Here is a 20,849-nt window from a genome sequence, read left to right as displayed (position 1 = left end):
CTCCGCCCACCAGATCCAGGCCCAGCTCACACCTGGATGGTCACAGAGACGTTGCCTTCCTCCTCCTGGACAAAGATGTTGTAGGAGCCACTGACCACGGGCGTGTTGTCATTGATGTCCTGCAGGTGGATCTGCAGGATGGTGGAGGTGGACTGGTTCCCACCGTCCATGGCCTGCAGTGTCAGGTAGTACACGGCCTGTGTCTCCCGGTCCAACAGCTTGCTGTTCTTCACTGTCACTGTCCCCGAGACTGGATCTACCTCAAAGAGGTCTGCCCTGCTTAGGGGGGCCAGATTCAGCAAATAAAAATACAAGTGTGAGTTTCAGATGATACAAAAGGACAAATATTTGAGTATGTCCCTGCAATATTTGGAACATGTCAGAAGCCTGATCCTGTCTCTTCATCCATCCCCTGGTGCTCTGAACTCAGGCCGGTTCATTCTTCAAGTGCTTCTCAGGCCTCATTATTCTTAAAAAAATGAGTCATTGTAGCCAGATGTGGTGGCTCATGCCTATAATCCTAGCTCTCTGGGAGGCCAAGGCAGCTGGATTGCTTGAGCTCAGGAGTTTGAGACCAGCCTGAGTGAGAGTGAGACCCCGTCTCTACTAAAAGGAAAAGAATTAGCTGGGCACGGTGGTGCTTGCCTAGAGTCTCAGCTGCTGGGAAAGTGAGGCAAGAGGATCACTTGAGCCCGTAAGTTTGAGTTTGCAATGAGCTATGATGACACCATCGCACTCTAATCCCAGCAACAGAGATCCTGTCTTCTTCCCCACTCCAATAAAGAGTCATTGTTTTGCTGAAACTGAAATATAACTGGGCACCCCAAGTCCTTGGCAGCTGCCCTATTCCAGTGACGGGGCAGAGAGGTGGGCCTGGGCCCCACACACCATCCTGCCCTTCCCCATCCCACACGGCCCTCACCCGTTTCCTGGGAGCAGGCTGTAGGTGATGCGGCCCCACTCTCCCGTGTCTGGGTCTGTGGCCTGGGAGGCAGAGAGATGTCAGGGTACTGTGTGGAGATGCCGCACTCACAGCCACCCATGCAGCTGCTGAGGACAGGGCTGCCATGCTTCCTGACAGAAAGGGAGAATCCTCCCACGCACACTGTCACACTCACACATGCATGGATGCTTGTTGAGACTGACAACACCAGATGCTACAGAGATCAGGGAGGGCCACCATCCCCAGGTCTGCCTTCTCTGTGTGTCCCTCCCAGCCTGGCCCACCAGTGTCCCCATCACTCACATGGATGCTGCTGGTGACCACAGAGCCAGTGGCACTGTGCTCCAGCACAGTGAGGACATACAAGCTCTGGGGAAATGTAGGCCTGTGGTCATTGGTGTCTGTAAGGTAGATGGTCACTGTGGCGATGGAAACATTTTGACTAACCGAGTCTGTGGCCACAACCTGAGGACAGGGGAAGGGGTGGTGGCATTGGGGCCCAAGTGCCCTGCAGCATCCACGCCCCAGTGCCCCTAACACTCACCATGCCCTGCACCCCTCACCTGCACCACCATCGCCATCTGCTGCTCATAGTCCACCAATGCCGAGGCTCTCACTAACACCTGCACGTCAGCCGAGCCCGCTGCTCGCTCCGGGGACACACTGAAGGCATCCGCATCAGGGCCCCCCAGGGACAGAAGGAAGGTGCCATTTCTGCCCTATAAAATCGGGCATATAGCAGAGACCCCTCCCCTTACAATGTGCCCACCTGCCTGTTTCTCCAGTCTCTGACCCCAGGCCCCTGCCTCAGGAAGCCCTGCTGATGAGGTCCCATGAGGGGGTTCTCAAAAGACTGAAGCAAGAGAGCCCCGGAGGCTGGGTTGATCACTAGTCCCTGCTCATTAGAGGAGGACTTCCCCGGCACTGTTTGTTATTTCACTGTTCCCAAGTGACCCCATACGTGACAGCTACGACTGTCTTCATTTTCCAAAGAGGAAACAGAGGCCCAGAGATACTGAGTGACCCCTGCAGGGTTCAGGGCCAGAGACACAGAGCCTGGACACATAGCCTTCACCCCCACAAGACCTTCCCATCAGCTGTTCACCCCCAACACCCTACATTACCTATGTCCACACCACCTCTGTGACCAGTGCCACGTTTCAGCAAACTCTACCACCAGCTCTACATACCCACCACCCTAAGGCCACCCAACACCATTTGGGTCTTCCACATAACATTCATACCAACTCTGTGCCACCTAATTCTACCAAACACCACCCACAGTTATCCATCTTCCAATGCCACCCAAGTTGCCTGCCTCTGTGCCAGCCTCCATTTAAGAGAGTGTCCTCCAACCTAACACTCACTCAGACCGTGCTATGACCACACTGCCCAGCACCCCAACACCTGAGATTACCCCACATCATTGGCCATCCATCCCCATCCCCCACTCCACTCAACACCACCCACCATTCACTCTCCCCACCCTGCTGCTGCGCCTGCCTTGTCTGGATCGTAGACCACCATGGTGAGGCCATCGATGGGGATGTGGGGAGAGGCGTGCTCATCCACGGAGCCAGTGAAGTTGATGCAGGCCTCTTGGGGAGTGAAGGTGCAGGCTGCGAGGCTGCAGTTGTAAAACTCGGGTTTGTGGTCATTGATATCCAGCACCCTCAGTGTGACCCAGGTGCTCACCTTGGCCTCCTGCCCATAGATGTTAGGGTGTACCTCGGTGGCCTGAGGTGCAGAGCGGAGGCCAGAGGGCAGAGGTTAGAGAACCAGTGCTCAGAGAGCAATCAGAGGGCAGAAGGCAGAATGGAGGTGGTGGAGCCCTCGCTCACCGTGACCTGCAGCTGCACCTCCTCGTCCTCCTCCAGCAGCTGCTCGCGGTCCAGGGGAGCAATGACTCTGATGACCCCATCTGCCCCAATGTCAAACCAGCCAGGCCTCGTGGAGTCTGGCAAGGAGGCAGAAGGGAAAGCTGTTTCTAGCAACCCTGATGGAGCCCTGTGCCCACCCTGGCCCAGCCCCAACCTGGAGATACTCCATTCTCACTGGTGATGCTGTAGACCACAGGGTCATTGATTCCTTTGTCGCCATCCACGGCCTCCACTTTCAGCACTGAGGTGCCCTGGAAGGAGGCCTGCTCAACACTAGCCCTTCCCCTACCCCTGGCCCCACAACCCACAGGTCCCCTGGCACACCTTCTCTGCATCTTCAGCCACAGAGGCCGAGTAAAACTCCCTGACAAAATGGGGGTCCAGATCAGCCTGGTCGATCACAGAGATGGACAGGAAGACAGGCGAAGAGCACTGGATAACGTAGCTGCCATTGTACATGCCGCCCGAGTCCTGGGGAGATGGCCTTGGTGAGCCAGAGCCAGAGCCAGGGCCAGGGCCAGGGGCTGCCCCACTGCGACCCACTCACGCAGGCCTTCAGCTCCAGCTGATAGAAAGCGCTCTTGTTGTTGTAGCTGAGGCTGCCGTTGAGTATGATGGAGCCGTTGGCCAGGATCCGAAAGAGATGCTCACTGTCACCAGTACTGGGGATGACCTGAGGCAGAGCACACTGGGGCCAGACTCTTCGGGACAGCCCTACCCCAGGGGCCTGCTCTGAGGGACGAGCTGAGTTGCAGCTCTCTTGTGGGCACCCTGCCACCTCCCCATATCATGAACCTCCCCAGGCCTCAGTTTCCACCTCCAGGAACGGAGGTAGTGGTGGTGCCCCCGTGGACAGAGAGGAGACTCCAGTGAGATGCAGCCAACCTCTGCAGCCGGGCTTCCACTGCCACAGATCAAAACTGTAGTTAGGCCTAAGGGGGTGCATCCCTCCTGAACAGGCACAGACCTTCTTCCTTGTCATTATTCTCTAAATAATACAGTGTGACCACTACTGACATTGTATTGGTGTTATAAGTAATCTGGAGATGATTTAAAGTGTGTGAGTCGTGTGTAGGTTATACACAAATATTACACCACTTTTTGTCAGGGAGTTGAGTGTCTACAGAGTTTGATATCTGAGCGGGAACCTGAAACCAATCCTCTGGAGGATACATAGGGACAACTATAAGGTATGTACCAGACACATAGTTGCTGCTCAAAAATGGGGCTATCACTAGTGAGTGGGTCTTTACAGAACTGAGTTCACACAGCCTTTAACGTCTGTGTTCCTTTGATGAGAACCATAAGCTCTCTGAGCCTTCTGTGAAGCCAGGACTGCCTCTGCTTTTGTCAAGGACGGAGACAGTGCCCCAGGCAGGAATGATCCTCAGGCAACTGGGCAAGTAGGGTTTGGGGGACAGACAGCCTGGGGACCCTGAGGGTTGTCTGTGAACATACTGCCCCCTGGTGGCTGCGAAGGGCAGTCAGGGCACACATTCCCTCACCCCTCGCTCCCGGCCCTCATGCATACCTTCTCAATGGAGTACACCACTGCACCTGCTGAGCCCAAGTCTTTATCCACAGCCAGCACGGAGAACACCACACTGCCGACTGGCAGGGTCTGTAACGAGACACTTGTCACCTGGGAGATCCAACCCAGCTGTTCTGAGTTTCAAGTTCCTCACCTACCACAGGCTGCTGTCCCCCTTTCATTCCCACCTGGACCTCTGGATCAAACCCAGCTGTTCTGAGTTTCAAGTTCCTCACCTACCACAGGCTGCTGTCCCCCTTTCATTCCCACCTGGACCTCTGGAGACAGCTGAGGGTGGAGCAGGGCAGGCCTCCCCATCCCCCATGTGGCCTCACCACCACTGAGCACCTTCTGATTTGCAGAGACCCAGGGCCAGAATAAGGATCATTCTAGAAACCAGCCTCACTCTGCCATTGCCCTGCTCAGATCCCCGTGGGCTCTCTGTAGCCTATAGCCAGGGATTGCAAACAGAGCCCTGCAGAGCTGGCGGTTTCTCTGGGGATGCCTTTGCTCTTGGAGTCCTGTTCGCACCCTCAGTACTTCCTTGCTGCAGCCAAACAGATCTTTTAAAATTGTGAATCAGAACACATCACTTTTGTGCTTAAAACCTTCTGAGAGTTTCCCCATTTTGCCCAGAAGGCAGCCCAGACAGTTTCTATTGCCCCCCATGACCAGGCCACTGCCCACCTCTCTGCCTTCAGCTCCCCCGCCTGCTCTTCTGCCAGCCACTGAGCAGATATCACCTACTCACAGAAGCTTTTCCTGACCACTGAGCCTAAAGTAGCCCCTTCCACCGTCTCCTCCTTTCATGTTGCCATCTTCTATGGAGCTCAACACCATCTGAAATAATCCTGCCTAGTTTATTTTTTGTGGACTCTTGCCTGCTCCTCACTAGAATGTGAGTGTATAAGAACATCAGGTCTGTCTTCTTCAAATCAAGTACTAAGGACAGTACCTGGCACATAGGTGCTTGATCAGAGCCTGTTACCTGACTGTCTGGACCGCACATGTCCAGACCCCGCTTTGAAGGTCTTTGCAGCCATTAGTAAGGAAGACTGAAGAGTGATGCTGTGTTTGCTCCCCAGCCACCATTGGGGAACACCCTTCCCACCCATTTAGTTCCAGTGACTGCCCCCACCCTCGTTTTCTGGGTGGAAGGCACAGGGTGCAGACCTCGCCAATCAGAGCCCATCGTATCCCCAAATTGGTTCAAGGATGGGCACATGACCCAAAATGAGCCAATGAAAGTCAGCTCTGGGGACTGGGCTAGAACCACTGAGAAAGAGGTAGTCTTGCTATTAAAGTTGCAAAGCTGGTGGGATGTGAGCCTGGAGCTGCAGGGGAATACTTTGATCCCCACATGGCAGAACTGCCCCCTGTCCCCAGCATAGAGGCAATGACAGAGGCAGAGCTGAAAGGTGGGGAGAGACTTTTTTTTTTTTTTTGAGACAGAGTCTCACTTAGTTACCCTCAGTAGACTTTCCTGGTGTCATAGCTCACAGCAACTTCAAACTATTGGGCTCAAACGATTCTCTTGCCTCAGCCTCCCAAGTAGCCAGGACTACAGGCACCCACCACAACACCCGGCTATTTTTAGAGACAGGGTCTTCAGGCAGGTCTTGAACCTGTGAGCTCAGGCAATCCGCCCACCTTGGCCTCCCAGAGTGCTAGGATTACAGGTGTGAGCCACCTTGCCCAGCCAAGACATATTCTTGATGACATGGTTTGAGTACCTGGATCCAGCCATGCCTGAAGTCAAAGGTGGCTCTAAATTTTTCAGATATATGAGACAACTAATACTTTTTTTTTTTTTTTTTGCTTTCATAACTGAAAGAACTCCAATCCAATCTGATCACAAAATGTTGTTGTGACTATTGTGGCGTTATATCCTCCTGGGTTTTGTCCCTGAAGCTGCCCCTTCTAGGAGAGGCTTTTCCCAGTCCTGGATGCCAAGCATCTGCCTCTGGCCTTCCCACTCTGAAAAACACTTTGGGATGCCCCTTGCTTCCACTGATGTCACCTCATTGATGCTGATGGAGAAGGCAGTGTTCTGGAAAACAGGTGCATTGTCGTTTCTATCATCCACGATCACCTGCATTTCCCTCTGCACCTGCAGGTGAGAAAGCCCAGGTGAAGCCAGAAAATGGGATTCAGAAGGCCAGGAGAGTTGCAAGTATAGCATAGAGAGCTTCTGGTGCCCCCAGATGGGGTGCCCCCATCATTTGGTTCCTCATCCTCTTTTCATATGTTTTCTGAACTATTTGAAAGTAAGTTATGGACATTATCGGTTTTTTTTTTTTTGTATCTAAAATGTACTTTCCTTATTACAGGAAGGTACATTTTAGCTTTGTTTGCCATAATACAAAGGTGAGAACAACCTAAGTGTCCATCAAAGGAGATCAGCTGTAGAGCCATGGTTATGTTTCTTCACCAGATAGAGACGTTACAAGAAATGAGGGACTCCTGTGTGTAGACACAGAAAGAGCTTCAAGCCCAATCATTGCATAGGCAAGGCAACTTCGAAACAATATAGACAGCTAGATCTCATCGGGTTTCGGAAAATGCACCCCAAAACATAATCTTTCTTCCATGGAGCTGTAGATGTACATAAGCACTTAGCAAGTGCTACAAATGAACACAGCAATAGTGCACACATGAGTTGAGTGGGCTGGGAAGGGTTACCCAAGGCCTTTAGCTGTGTCTTTAATGTTTGAAATCCTTACAAAGAGAATGTATTCATGAATATCAAGTGACTAAAATGATTTTTTTAATGGATAGAGTTCTGGGAATGTGTTAGAGAAAAAAACCCTCAACTTCCACAGACGCAAAACAATAGTGGCACAAACATGTCATTTAGAAATAAGAGTGTAACTTACAAAAATTAACTCAAGATGGATAAAAGATTTAAGTCTAAGACATGAAACCATAAAAACCATAGAAGAAAGCATGGGGAAAACTCTTAATCTCATCAGCCTAGGGAAAGAATTTATGAAGAAGATCCCACTGGCAATCGCAGCAATGACAAAAATAAATTAATGGGACCTTATCAAGTTAAAGGGCTTCTGTACAGCTAAGAACATAGTCAACAAAGCAAAGTGACAACCTTCAGAATGGGAGACCATACTTGCATGCTATGAATCTGACAAAGGGCTAAGAACCAGATACAACGAACTCAAGTGAATCAACAAGGAAAGGTTGGGTGGCGCCTGTGGCTCAGTCGGTAGGGCGCCGGCCCCATATACCGAGGGTGGCGGGTTCAAACCCGGCCCCGGCTGAACTGCAACCAAAAAATAGCCGGGTGTTGTGGCGGGCGCCTGTAGTCCCAGCTACTCAGGAGGCTGAGGCAAGAGAATCGCTTAAGCCCAGGAGTTAGAGGTTGCTGTGAGCTGTGATGCCATAGCACTTTACCGAGGGCCATAAAGTGAGACTCTGTCTCTACAAAAAAAAAAAAACAAGGAAAGGTCAAACAACCCCATTGAAACTGAGGCAAGCGACATGAACAGAAACTTTTCTCATGAGGACAGATGAATGGCCAACAAACTCATGAAAAAATGTTCATCATCCCTTATCATCAGAGAAATGCAAATCAAAAGCACTTTGAGAGAAAAAAAAATGTTTGCCTAAGACCATAGCCCAACATTTTCTGTTCAGATCATATGTTCTTCTAGCATCCTTGAAAGTCATTCAAGAATCAGCCCTGGCGCACGTACCCTGTAATGTCTTCCTGATCTTATGCTTACTTGACAACAGGATCAGTGGATGTCCTATTGTATAGATATGCCACAATTTGTTTATCCACTCTTCAGTTGGTGGACAATTAGGATGGTCCCAGGGGAATAAAGCTATTGTGAATATTCATATATAAAAAAAAGCACCTTGAGGTATCACCTAACCCCTGTGAGAATGGCCCACATCAGAATGTCCCAAAGCAATAGTTGCTGGCGTGGGTGCAGAGAAAAGGGAACACTCATGCACTTTTGGTGGGACTGCAAACTAGTACAGCTGCTGTGGAAAGAAGCAGGGAGATTCCTCAAGAACTAGAAGTAGACCTACTATTCAATCCTGCAATCTCCATACTAGGTATACACCCCAAAGAAAAAAACTCATTTTACCATAAGGACATTTGCACTGAAATGTTTATAGCAGCACGATTCACAATTGCAAAGATGTAGAAACAACCCTGATGCTTTTCAACACGTGAATGGATTAATCAACACTGGCATATGTATACCGTAGAATACTATTCAGCCCTAAAAAGATAGAAATTTTGTATCTTTTGTAACAATCAGGATGGATTTGGAGAACATTCTCCTAGGTGAAATATCACAAGAATGGAAAACAAGCATCACACATACTCAGTACTTAATTAGAACCAGTGGATTAACAACTACATGTTCATGTGAGAAAAATCTCAATTAAATTCAAGTAAGGGGGTGGGTGGGGTTAGGTAAATGCCTACCCATGGATACATTGCAGGGGCAGATTGCACACTTCCTGGGTGAAGGACACAACTGCAACCCAGACTTTAACCTTACTATGTAACCTAATCATATGTACCCCCTTATTAATCTGAAATTAAAAAAAAAGAAAGAAATAGCCGGGCGTTGTGGCGGGCGCCTGTAGTCCCAGCTACTCGGGAGGCTGAGGCAAGAGAATCGCTTAAGCCCAGGAGTTGGAGGTTGCTGTGAGCTGTGTGAGGCCACAGCACTCTACCGAGGGCAATAAAGTGAGACTCTGTCTCTACAAAAAAAGAAAGAAAGAAGAATGTAGATGCAATGTATTCAGCTAAAGGACTTGAAAATGATTGCCTCAAAGGTCTGAGAGTGGAGAGGTATTTGACATTGTTTTCAAATCAACATTTATATTAATATATATTAATACACATAATATACTTAATTGTATATTCATAATTTCAATAATATATTTGTGTGTAATTATATATAATATGACTTAAACAAAAAAGCTTGAATGTGAAATAAAAATACATTTATATAATTAAAATAAATTAATAATAGGGCGGCGCCTGTGGCTCAGTGAGTAGGGCGCTGGCCCCATACGCCGAGGGTGGCAGGTTCAAACCCAGCCCCGGCCAAACTACAACAAAAAACATAGCCAGGCGTTGTGGCGGGAGCCTGTAGTCCCAGCTCCTTGGGAGGCTGAGGCAAGAGAATCACGTAAGCCTAAGAGCTGGAGGTTACTGTGAGCTGTGTGACGCCATGGCACTCTCACCAAGGGCAGTAAAGTGAGACTCTGTCTCTACAAAAAATAAATAATAAATAAATAAATTAATAATAAATACTAAAATCCTGGCAATATTGTATGACAAAAAATAGAAAAGTCTATTTTAATATGAGCATTAGATTTATGGTTTGTTAACTGGGGCGCTGTCTGCTTTCTTGAGGTGAGAGACACAGTCAGATGTAGGCTGTCCCTGAACCACCCTCCCCTCCCCCACCTTCTGACTCACTAGGTTGTGGCCGTCGCTCACGGAGATGGTGATCCTGAACAAGTACAGTGTCTGCAGAGAGAAGGGGCCCTAGGTGATCTCCTGCTGGGTGGAAGCACAGGCCGCGCGCCCCCCACTCCCAGGCTGGCTCCAGGGCCCTCACTCCCCCTCCCTTGCTAGGTTCATGTTCTTTACCTCAAAGTCCAGAGAGGTGGCCAGGATCACTTTCCCATTGTTCTTGGTGACACTGAAGAAGTAGGCATAGTAGCCACTAATCCCATACGTCAGGGGGTCATTGTCCTGGTCTTTGGCTACCAACCAGAAGGCCTCCGCACCTAGGGATGGACAGGAGCTGTGCAGGGTCCATGGCCACCTCTTTCAGGGCCAAGCTACCCATGAGTCTAGGCCAGGCACCTAATTTCTCTGCACACAGCTAGACCTGAAATCTCCAGTCCTCAGGGCTCCCAACCCTGTGGTCAGGATGTTGTTACTTAGCACCCATTCAGGGGCCTTTTGATAATAGCATCCTGGTTTCCTTCGGGGGAATTACTCTAACTGTACCGGACGCAGTAGGGTGGGCTCTGCCCCAGACATCTTCCCTTCCCGCAGCCAAGCCCATGTGCCTGCCCTCCCTGGAATCAGAATACTGAGCTTTGGAGAGAGAAAACTAAAAATGGCAATGGTCCCAGTATCTCCAGCTCCAATTTGGAAGGTTTGACCTCAATCCCTCCTCAGCATGGTCCCCTCCCTGGGGAAGACTGCTGGGCCAGTGTTCCACTAAGATGTCAGCATCCAGATCATGCTTCCTAGATTTCCATTTCCCAAGGAGGCTGGAGAGGAGGAGTGTGCAGGACCTCGGGTCATGCATTGGCAGGGCTGGCCTAGAGCAGACACCCACATGGCTGGCATGGCCAGGGGACGGGAGCAATGATTATGGTTTCCTGTTATGTGCTATAATCTCTCGTGTCACCCCCAAAGCTTCCATGCAGGCTGTGACGTGCAACAGAAGCAAGATATAGCCCAGATGCAAGGTTGCAGCAAAATGAAGTGGGGAGAAACTGCAGCCTTGGGAATGGGAAGAAGCTGTTGGAGGGGGGTGGGGACTGGCTGTGGGAGGCAGCAGGAGCAAGAGTTAATGGGGTAACTCCAAAAGGACACACACAGGAGGAGCCTCTGAGACTAAGAAAGGGAGTCACGCTGTTGCACATGAATGTTAAAGGATTGCCCAGGAGGATGGAGATGGCGAGGACGTTTGGGTTACATATATTTGTGACATTTTTTGGAAATGTGTGTGCATTTATTTTTATCTAGGATGAAACAGCTGTGAAAATACATGTAAATATCATTAACAGATATATGATACTTCTCTGTTCTATAAAGAATATTCATAGATCATTTGGTCTGAGGCAGCCCTGCAGGGAAGATTGTTCCATCTCAGAGTAAAACTAACTCCTCCCTCATCCTGGGCTCTACACTTTTCCTAATATAACCTTTAGCAGACTTGGCTGTCCTAGCAACCATATCCAAATGGATAAGGCCTTCATGGCTGCAAAGCCTGTTCCCCGTTCTTTCCTCCTGCACTCAGAAGCTGGCTCTTGAGTCCTAGGGCAGACTCTGGGCTTCCATGATGCAGTCTCTTGCTTCGCCTACTAGCTTTTTTTTTTTTTGCGGTTTTTGGCCGGGGCCAGGTTTGAATCTGCCACCTCAGGCTTATGGGGCCAGCGCCCTACCCGTTTGAGCCACAGCCGCCGCCCTCATCTGCTAGCTTTAGATCTTCCTGAATCCCATTCTGACACCAAGACAAAGACTGTGCATTGTTCCCTAATAGCCACACCCTCCCTTTCTCTCAGAATAGAACTCTGGATTTGGAGTTGGGCACATGGCCAACCAGAGTAAAGTCCACACTCCTCAGGTTCCCTGCAGCTAGGATAGGCCAAGAAGCTGTGAGCAGAAGCAAGTGTGTAAAATCTGGAGCCTCTCCTTAGGAGACAGACACAAGCCCTCTTGGCCCCTTCTGCCTTTCACTAGCAGGCATGGGGTCTCAATGAGCCATCCTGGGCCACAGGAGTGGGAAGCCCCCCACCAGGGGAGGCAAAACATGAAGGTAGGAGAAGCTGTCTGATACCAGAAGCTCCGTAGGGAGGGGAAAGCCTGATAGATCAGCTTCCTGCAGTTCTAGACTCCAGACAGCTCTGGCCAGCCATGCGACGGGTAATGAGGCTCTACCTTGTTTACACCTCTGTTATCTAGAGGCCCAGCAATAGGGTCATCTGTTGTTTCTAGTTCCCCAACCCAGGTCCTGCCCTCTGGGAATATGGTCTCCAGGCCCTCTGGCTCCATCCAAAAGATGTTCCTGAACCACATTGTGACCTTTACCATGGCCGTTGCTGTGCTACATAACAGTATTTATAATCTTTTCTAAATGGGTTTACTGTTTCATATAAGTAAAATTATTTCAAAAGCAAACTTTAGATCAAAAAACCCAAAGATGGAAGGTAACTCTACAAATAAAAACAACGAAAGCAAAGCTAAGTGGCTAGCTTCTGTGAGAGGCTCTGTGCCTGGAGCCTATTCTGGCTCTTTAAAACAAAAAAAGTCTGTGTGGGGGGATTAGCAAGTGTGAGGGTAAGAGAAAGAATGGTCCCAAGCAGAACTTTTCTCCCTGGGGACATGAAAAAGAGGGGATAATGGGGTAACTCCTGACTACGTAGCACTGTGCTTTCTCCCATGAGGCGCTGTGGAGCTGCAGGGCTGGGACAAGCCCATGGGGCTGCTGTAGGACTTTCTTGTGGGCCCCGACACAGGGACCATTACTCACCCACCGGAAGGTCCTCAGGTAAGGTCACCACTGTCATGTTGGCCAGGAACGTTGGGGCCACATTGGCTGCCACTGTCGGGACACATAGTGCTGGAACATCTGGACACCCCTGCAAAGCCTGACTCCCACTCACTCCCCTGGGAGCCCACATCAGTCCTATGGCAAACCCAGCCCACACCCCAGGACTGGATTCCTTTCTGAGCCTCTCAAGGGCAGCTGTACACAGGGCTATCTCTGGGAGCTGGGTGTCTGCTGATGAGGGATGGTCCCTCTCTTTCAGAAGGTCCTGCTGAGGGTCCCCAGTTTAATGCTGCTATGGTGGGGGAGGGGAGGCACCCACCAGACTCCATGAGGACAGGAAGCAGGAAGCAGGACAACCATGGCTGGGCCATCATATCTGGAAGGACGTAGGGGAAGAGGTGTCAGGGAAGAAGCACCTGGACCCAGGCCTCCTTCCTTTTGGCAGACCCCCAACTGCCTGGGTCTGATTCTAAGCTCACCTAACACTACCATTTCATAGGTCTACCCCAGGACCTACCCTCCATTTTCCAGATGTTCCAGGGTGAAGGCAACCAAGGGAGATACTAGGTGGAGTGGACAAGATAGCTGAACCTGAACTTGATACCAGAATTCAGGAACTGCTGTGTAGCAGGCACTGATCCAGGCAGTAAGTATGCAATCTCATTCCTGCAACTAGGAAGTGGCTGTTAGGAAACTGAGGCTGAGAGAAGAAGGGGCTGGCCTACAGTCACAGACACACAGAGAGAATCAGTAACAAGGCCACATTTGAATACAGGTTTTAGCATCCAGAATTCATTCCTGCAACCAATACACTGTTCCTGCCTGTTTGATGTGTTTGAGCTTGCAAGCAACCTTCAAAATCCAGGATCATCCAGAGACTCTATGGGTGGGCAGATCCTTTGTCCCAATTGCTGATACATTTAATAGCTGTGGCTGGGCTTGCTGGCTCACACCTATAAACCCACACTCTGGGAAGTTGAAGCAGGAGGATCTCTTGAGCCCTGAAGTTTAAGACAAGGCTGGGCAACATATTGAGACCTCATCTCCATTAAAAAAAAAAATTGAGACAGAGTCTCTGCTGCCCAGGCTAGAATGCTGTGGCATCAGCCTAGCTTACAGCAACCTCAAACTCCTGGGTTCAAGTGATCCTCTTGCCTCAGCCTTCAGCATAGCTGAGACTACAGGTGCCTGCCACAATGGCTGGTTAATTTTTTTCTTCTATTTTTAGAAGAGATGGGGTCTCACTTTTGCTCAAGCTTGTCTTGAACTCCTGAGCTCAAGCAACTCACCTGCCTTGGCCTCCTAGAGTGCTAGAATTACAGGCATGAGCCACCATGCTTATCCTCCACAAAAAAACTTTAAAAATTAACCAGGCGGCCAGGCGCGGTAGCTCACGCCTATAATCCTAGCACTCTGGGAGGCCGAGGTGGGTGGATTGCTTGAACTCACAGATTCAAGACCAGCCTGAGCAAAAACATGACCCTGTCTCTACTAAAAATAGAAAAACTGAGGCAAGAGGATTGCTTGAGCCCAAGAATTGGAGGATGCTGTGAGTTATGACTCCGTGGCACTCTCTACCCAGGGCAACAGCTTGAGATTCTGTCTCAAAAAAAAAAAAAAAAAAAAAATTAGGCAGGTGTAGTGGCATGTGCCTGTAGTCAGTCCCAGCAAAAAAACAAAAAACAAAACCTGCCTTTGCAGCCTTTCTCGAAGTGTGCTCCATAAAACCCTGGCCTGTAAAACCCTGCAGCAGAAGGGTTCCCTGGTCAGGGCAGGGGAGGGCTGCATATTCTGCACTCCTCTTGTTAATTGATAGCTAGACAGGGACTCTTGGAAAACCCTGCCTGGGCCAGTCTTCTTGGTCATCTTTTGTTACAAGCTGTCCCTCATCCAGGAAAAGGGAAAAGGGGAACTTTGATTCCCTGTCACTAAGCTCTGAAACCTCAAGACTCTTTCATCCCCAAGACAACTGGTACAGCACAGAAAAGGAGAGAAAAGGATGGCTTCCCCTTTTGTTTCTTATATTTTGTTTCTTATTCCCTGTCAAGAGAATTTTCTGGGTGGCGCCCACACTCAGTGCGTAGGGTGCCGGCCACATACACTGAGGCTGGTGAGTTTGAACTGGCCCAGGCCAGCTAAAACAACAATGACAACTGCAGCAACAACAACAAAAAAAATAGCCGGGCATTGTGGCTACTTGGGAGGCTGAGGCAAGAGAATCACTTAAGCCCAAGAGTTTGAGGTTACTGTGAGCTGTGACGCCACAGAACTCTACCGAGGGCAACATAGTGAGACTCTGTCTCAAAAAAAAAAAAGATAAGGTCTTGCTATGTTGCCCAGGCTGGGCTGAACTCCTGAGTGCAGGCAATCCTCCCTTCTCAGCCTCTCTAGTAGCTGGGACTGCAGGTATGGGCCACCATGCCCAGCTTCTTACTGCATACTCTTGTGCTAAGTGAATGTATTCGCTTTTCCAAAAATAAACTAATGCTTTAAAGCAAAGGAACGCAGCAGCTACAAAGCATCCTCTCCTGGTCCCCAGCACCATTGCATCCACACCCTTTCTGTCCTGCCCCAGTGAGTCTGCAGTGGGAGGGTGTCACTGCCTGAGGAAGCAGGTAGAGGGAGAGAACGCACAGGAGCCAGAATGGCTTCCAGAGCTTCCCTGAAACGGTGCAGCAGCATCCCAAAGCTAAGCTCCTCTCCAGTCCTCCAAATCCCCATCTCCGGGATCCACCCATTTGCCCAAACACCTGACACCCTCTTTTCCTGAATGCCCATCCGGTCCATGCCACCTCTCTGGTGATGCCCTCTTCTACCCCTGGACTCACTGTCCTCAGCCTCCTCAAAGCCAAACTCTCTAATCCTCTGCACTCAACCAAACAAATCCTTCCCTGGGCAATCTAATGACCTCCCTCTCTTGCTCAAAACCTTCCATGGCTCCCTATTACCAAAGTCCAAACTTTATAAAAGGGTTTCCAAAGACCATCTGTGACCTCTCCAGCTTCATCTCTAATTGCTCCTTGCTTTACCACCCAAACCTCATGACCACTAACTCACTCTGCTGTCCCTTACTGCTGGCTCTTTGCATATACTGTTCCCTCTCTTTGGAATGCCTGTCCTCACCTTGTGGCATGGTGACTTCCTATTCATTTTAAAAACCCAGCTCCAGATACCCTCTCTCTTTTTTTTTTTTTTTTGTAGAGACAGAGTCTCACTCCATGCCCCTTGGTAGAGTGCCGTGGCATCACACAGCTCACAGCAACCTCCAGCTCCTGGGCTTAAGCGATTCTCTTGCCTCAGCCTCCCGAGTAGCTGGGACTACAGGTGCCCGCCACAGCACCCGGCTATTTTTTTGTTGCAGTTTGGCCGGGGCTGGGTTTGAACCCGCCACCCTCGGCATATGGGGCCGGCACCCTACTCACTGAGCCACAGGCGCCGCCCTAAAAGTAGAGAATGTTTTTTATTTTTTTTATTTATTTATTTTTTTTTGTAGAGACAGAGTCTCACTTTATGGCCCTCGGTAGAGTGCCATGGCCTCACACAGCTCACAGCAACCTCCAACTCCTGGGCTTAAGTGATTCTCTTGCCTCAGCCTCCCGAGCAGCTGGGACTACAGGCGCCCGCCACAACACCCAGCTATTTTTTGGTTGCAGTTTGGCCGGGGCCGGGCTTGAACCCACCACCCTCAGCATATGGGGCCGGCGCCTTACTGACTGAGCGACAGGCGCCGCCCCCAGATACCCTCTCAATGCTCCCACTAAAGCAGTGGTTCTCAACCTTCCCAATGCTGCGGCCCTTTAATACAGTTCCTGTGGGTTGCGACCCACAGGTTGAGAACCACTGCACTAGAGAGACTGATTTCTTTCTCTGTCCATCTGGCCTCACAGGATAGCACACAGACTCTAGCATACTCTCTGTAATTCTGTGTCTACTGTCTCTCTGCAGATCAGCCTCCCACCAGGCCAGTGGAGATATGAGGGCAAGGTCCAGGTTGGGTGCATCTCTGTGAGCCCAGGGCAGGCTCACTGAGCTCTCTGAAATGAATGAATGAATGAATGAGCCAGTGAATCACTGTCACCCTAGTGGGCTAATCCAGAACACCAGAGAGATGGAGTGGAGAATAATGGCCACGTAGGTGAACAGAGAGCCTGGGTGCAAATCCAGTGTGATCTCAGGCAAGTAACCTAATCTCTAGACCTCAGCTTCCCCATCTGTAAAATAGGAATAATAATAGAACTTACATCACAGGGTTTGTATTGAGGCTTAAACAGTTCCTAATTCACAGTAAGTGCATAATAAATGCTAGCAATTATTATCATGGTGAAGAAAGATCTGTCTCTTGCCCCTGTCATTGTTAGAGTCACCATTCCTGGTCTGTCTCTTTTCTTGAACTCTGCACCGGCCAGCACTGGACACCTTGCAGGCCTCCTAGACAGTCAGAAATGTCTCCCTAGACAGTCAGAGATCTTGCTCCTAGCTGGCCACCTGCCTCCCAAGCTTGGCTTGCCCCCAGCCTGGATGCCTCACAAGAACATTCTCCCTTCTAGTTCAGGTTCATCTTGCCACCATTTCCCAGACCCACTGGGAAAACACTGGAGTATCAGGAGGGCTGATAATTTTAAGTATCTGCTGACCTTCATTCATTTCCTTAATAAATATATTTTGGGTTTTCAGGAGCCACCATATGCCAGGCCTTGTTTGCAGCCCTGGGGATACAGTGGTGAGCAAAACAGTCCAGGTGTTGCCCTCCCCAGGCTCCTGGCTTAGTGAATGAGACAGACTCTGAACAAGTAAGCAAAGTACTGTCTAATTGAGTACTGCCTGCTGTGCTGTGAAGGAGAACGCGGGCACTGTGAGAGTGAGGGAAGTGAATCATTAATACTTCAGGTGGAGGGGCCAGGTGAGGTGGCTCACGCCTGTAATCATAGCACTTTGAGAGACCAAGACAGGTGGATTGCTTGAGCTCAGGAGTTTGAGACCAGTCTGAGCAAGAGTGAGACCCCCGTCTCTACTAAAAATAGAAAAACTGGCGAGACATTGTGGTGGGCACTTGTAGTACCAGCTACTCAGGGGACTGAGGCAAGAGGATCTCTTGAGCCCAAGAGTTTGAGGTTGCTGTGAGCTTGTATTCCACAACACTCTACCCAGGGTGACAGAGTGTGACTCTGTCTCAAAAAACAAACAAAACAAAATAAAACAAAAATTTCAGGTGGAATGACAAAGGGGGCTACAAATCTTTTGATTCTCATCCCTGCAAGAGATAGAGACTTTGCTCTCCTTGAAACAGTATATAAATTATGTTGGTTTTTTAAAAAATATATTTTATGATGCTTTGACATCTTTGGGGTCATCTTACTGGCAAGGAGAAACTGCTCCTCCCAGGACTAATTGGAAAGGTACTGACCCCCCAACCAAAGCAAGTGACATGGCCTCATGTGCTCCCCGAGGAATGTTGCCCTAAGATGGAAAAACTTCTTTCTTTGTGGACATGCCCGGGCTAGTAAGAACAATCAGTTAAATGTTCACAGAAAGGAAAGTTACCGGAGGGCTTTGCACCCCAGTGCAGCTGAAGGCTGGGCACCTGCAGAGGTTACGGGAAGAGTGCTCTGCTCTATTCTCCTTTTAGCAAATTATTCTTTCTTAAGTTTTAGGGAACTAATCAATCAGAACAAGACAGCTAGAAGCCGTTGTGGTTAAGCCTTCAGCAAAGTGTTGAGCAAAGGGTCTCGATTTAGAACTAGCTGTGTATGTGTCCAGCAGCATGTGTGCTGAACAAAGAATTTCTCAGCAGTCTTTATGATTTCACCATTAAATGTTCCTTTTTCTATTTCTATACCTTTTTTTTCTTTTGACTAGTGCTGTATATAAAAACACCCAATAAATGTGGGATGTCACCACAGGCTGAGCGAGCCTTGGTCTCCCTCTCATAATAATCATTCTGTGTGCAGTGCTTATCTCTGAGTCTCTGAGCATCTAGTTCTGAGGACAACTAATTCTTAGAGATAGCAAACAATTTGCCCTCAAATATGCCTTTCATATACAAACCAACCAATCCAAAGCCCCACTCCCAACTGCCTCCCTTATCTAACACTCACACACCAGCCAATATCTCCTCTGCCCCAAATTACCCCAGGGCCAAATACTGGACAGCTAACGGACCACCACAGTTGCTCAGAACCCACTTCAATTATTCAAACTAGCCAATTCAAACCCTGCTCAGCTGCCTAACCTATAGCTGCTTTCCCATGGAAAACATAATAAAGGCTCTGGGTTAGGCTTTCCCTCACTCTTGCCTCCTGGTCAAGCCTCATGCTGCCTCCTGTAGCATACCCCTTTCTCTTAAGAACTGTAAGTAATCAATATTTTCTTTCAATGGTATAAGCCTCTCCATGCCATCAACTAAGTCGCCTCCATATATTAAAAATCCCTCAGATACAGGCGGCACCTGTGGCTCAAAGGAGTAGGGTGCCAGCCCCATATGCCAGAAGTGGTGAGTTCAAACTCTGCCCCAGCCAAAAAAAAAAAATCCCTCAGGTACAATTAAGACATCTGGCAAGGGTGGCTCCTGTGGCTCAGTGAGTAAGGCGTCGGCCCCGTTCACCAAGGGTGGCGGGTTCAAATCTGGCCCCCGCCAAACTGCAACACCAAAAATATACCTGGGCATTGTGGTGGGCGCCTGTAGTCCCAGCTACTCGGGAGGCTGAGGCAAGAGAATCGCCTAAGCCCAAGAGCTGGAAGTTGCTGTGAGCTGTGATGTGAGTTTATAGATTTCTAAACTCTACCGAGGGCGACAAAGTGAAACTCTTTCTCTAAAAAAGAAAGACATCTGGCAAAACTCTGTGACTGATCAATACAGTATGGCACCAGGCAACACCACATGAGCCTCTTCCTCAACATGTTGGCAGTTTCTCCTTCCCATCTTTTAGAACATTCATTCTTGGAACTCAGCAACTATGCCGTAAAGATGCCCAAGCTGGCTTGACGCCAGCCACATATACCAAGGGTGGTGGGTTTGAACCCGGCCCAGGCCAGCTAAACAACAATGGCAACTGCAACAAAAAAATAGCTGGTATTGTGGCAGGCGCCTGTAGTCCCAGCTACTTGAGAGGCTAAGGCAAGAGAATCGCTTAAGTCCAAGAGTTTGAGGTTGCTGTGAGCTGTGACACCACAGCACTCTACTCAGGGTGACATAGTGAGACCGTCTCAGAAAAAAAAAAAAAAAGGTCAAGATGCCCCACCCCTGAAGAGGTTCATGTGGGAGAGGATCCAAGGCCCCTAGCCCATGACCTCCTAGTTGATAGCTAATACCCACTTGCCAGTCATGTGAATAAGCCATCCTGAAATGGATCCTCTACCTCCAGATGAGCCACCCCTGCTGAGCCCTGCCCAAACTATAGATTTCTAAACATGACAAATGGTTGTTGTTTGCCAGTAAGTTTGAAGGTGGTTTGTGATATGGCAGTAGACAATGGGAACAGGTAGGTTGGGGTCTCAGCGGTGGTGAAATTTTGCAGAGGCCTAAAGAATGAGAAGAGGGGCTCACGTGAAGAGTAGAGGAGGGAGCTTGCTGTTAAACTGGGAGGATCCAACATTTATCTCCACTGCTTCCTCTTGACACCTCACTAAAATGACAGTAAGGATTTTGGAAGCTAGAAAGAATTGATGAATCCTTAATGAATATTACAAGAAAACTTATTCTCAGAAATATGAAAATCGGAAGGAAATTAACCAATACTTGGAAGCACATCACCTTCCAAGACTTAGCCAGAATCAAGTGAAAATGTTGAACAGGCCAATATCAAGTTCCGAAATAGCAACAACCATACGAAAATCTTCCTAAAAAGAAAAGCCCGGGATCAGATGGCTTCACGTCAGAATTCTACCAAACCTTTAAAGAGGAACTAGTACCTATATTACTCAACCTGTTCCAAAATATAGAAAAGGAAGGAAGACTACCCAACACGTTCTATGAAGCAAACATCACCCTGATCCCCAAACCAGGAAAAGACCCAACAAGAAAAAAAAATTATAGACCAATATCACTAATGAATATAAATGCAAAAATATTCAACAAGATCCTAACAAACAGAATCCAGCAACACATCAAACAAATTATACATTATGACCAAGGCGGTTTTATCCCAGTGTCTCAAGGCTGGTTCAATATACGTTAAATCTATAAATATAATTCAGCACATAAACAAATTAAA

The 20,849-nt window shown here is 49.0% G+C and overlaps 1 protein-coding gene across 5 annotated transcripts in view; it reads right to left on the bottom strand.

The window, feature by feature from the left end:
• CDHR2 (cadherin related family member 2) overlaps nt 1–20,849 on the bottom strand; it is a 44,092-nt gene that overhangs the window by 16,169 nt on the left and 7,074 nt on the right. For 3 of the 5 annotated variants that reach the window (XM_053567080.1, XM_053567081.1, XM_053567079.1), the window contains 15 exons: nt 12,959–13,015; nt 12,619–12,690; nt 9,996–10,135; nt 9,822–9,872; nt 6,375–6,464; nt 4,355–4,444; nt 3,371–3,496; nt 3,148–3,294; nt 2,999–3,074; nt 2,785–2,900; nt 2,447–2,680; nt 1,507–1,662; nt 1,247–1,408; nt 923–984; nt 33–279 (listed from right to left, as the gene is read on the bottom strand). In XM_053567080.1, the coding sequence (XP_053423055.1) occupies nt 33–279; nt 923–984; nt 1,247–1,408; nt 1,507–1,662; nt 2,447–2,680; nt 2,785–2,900; nt 2,999–3,074; nt 3,148–3,294; nt 3,371–3,496; nt 4,355–4,444; nt 6,375–6,464; nt 9,822–9,872; nt 9,996–10,135; nt 12,619–12,690; nt 12,959–13,013 (1,824 nt within the window). In that variant the 5' untranslated portion in view covers nt 13,014–13,015. Of the gene's footprint in view, nt 1–32; nt 280–922; nt 985–1,246; nt 1,409–1,506; nt 1,663–2,446; nt 2,681–2,784; nt 2,901–2,998; nt 3,075–3,147; nt 3,295–3,370; nt 3,497–4,354; nt 4,445–6,374; nt 6,465–9,821; nt 9,873–9,995; nt 10,136–12,618; nt 12,691–12,958; nt 13,016–20,849 lie in introns of those variants that run through there. The other 2 variants (XM_053567078.1, XM_053567082.1) reach the window with 2 other exon arrangements.

The sequence above is a fragment of the Nycticebus coucang genome, chromosome 17, assembly GCF_027406575.1.
Source record: "Nycticebus coucang isolate mNycCou1 chromosome 17, mNycCou1.pri, whole genome shotgun sequence".
NCBI lineage: Eukaryota > Metazoa > Chordata > Mammalia > Primates > Lorisidae > Nycticebus > Nycticebus coucang.
This window is presented reverse-complemented; position numbering and strand designations above follow the sequence as displayed.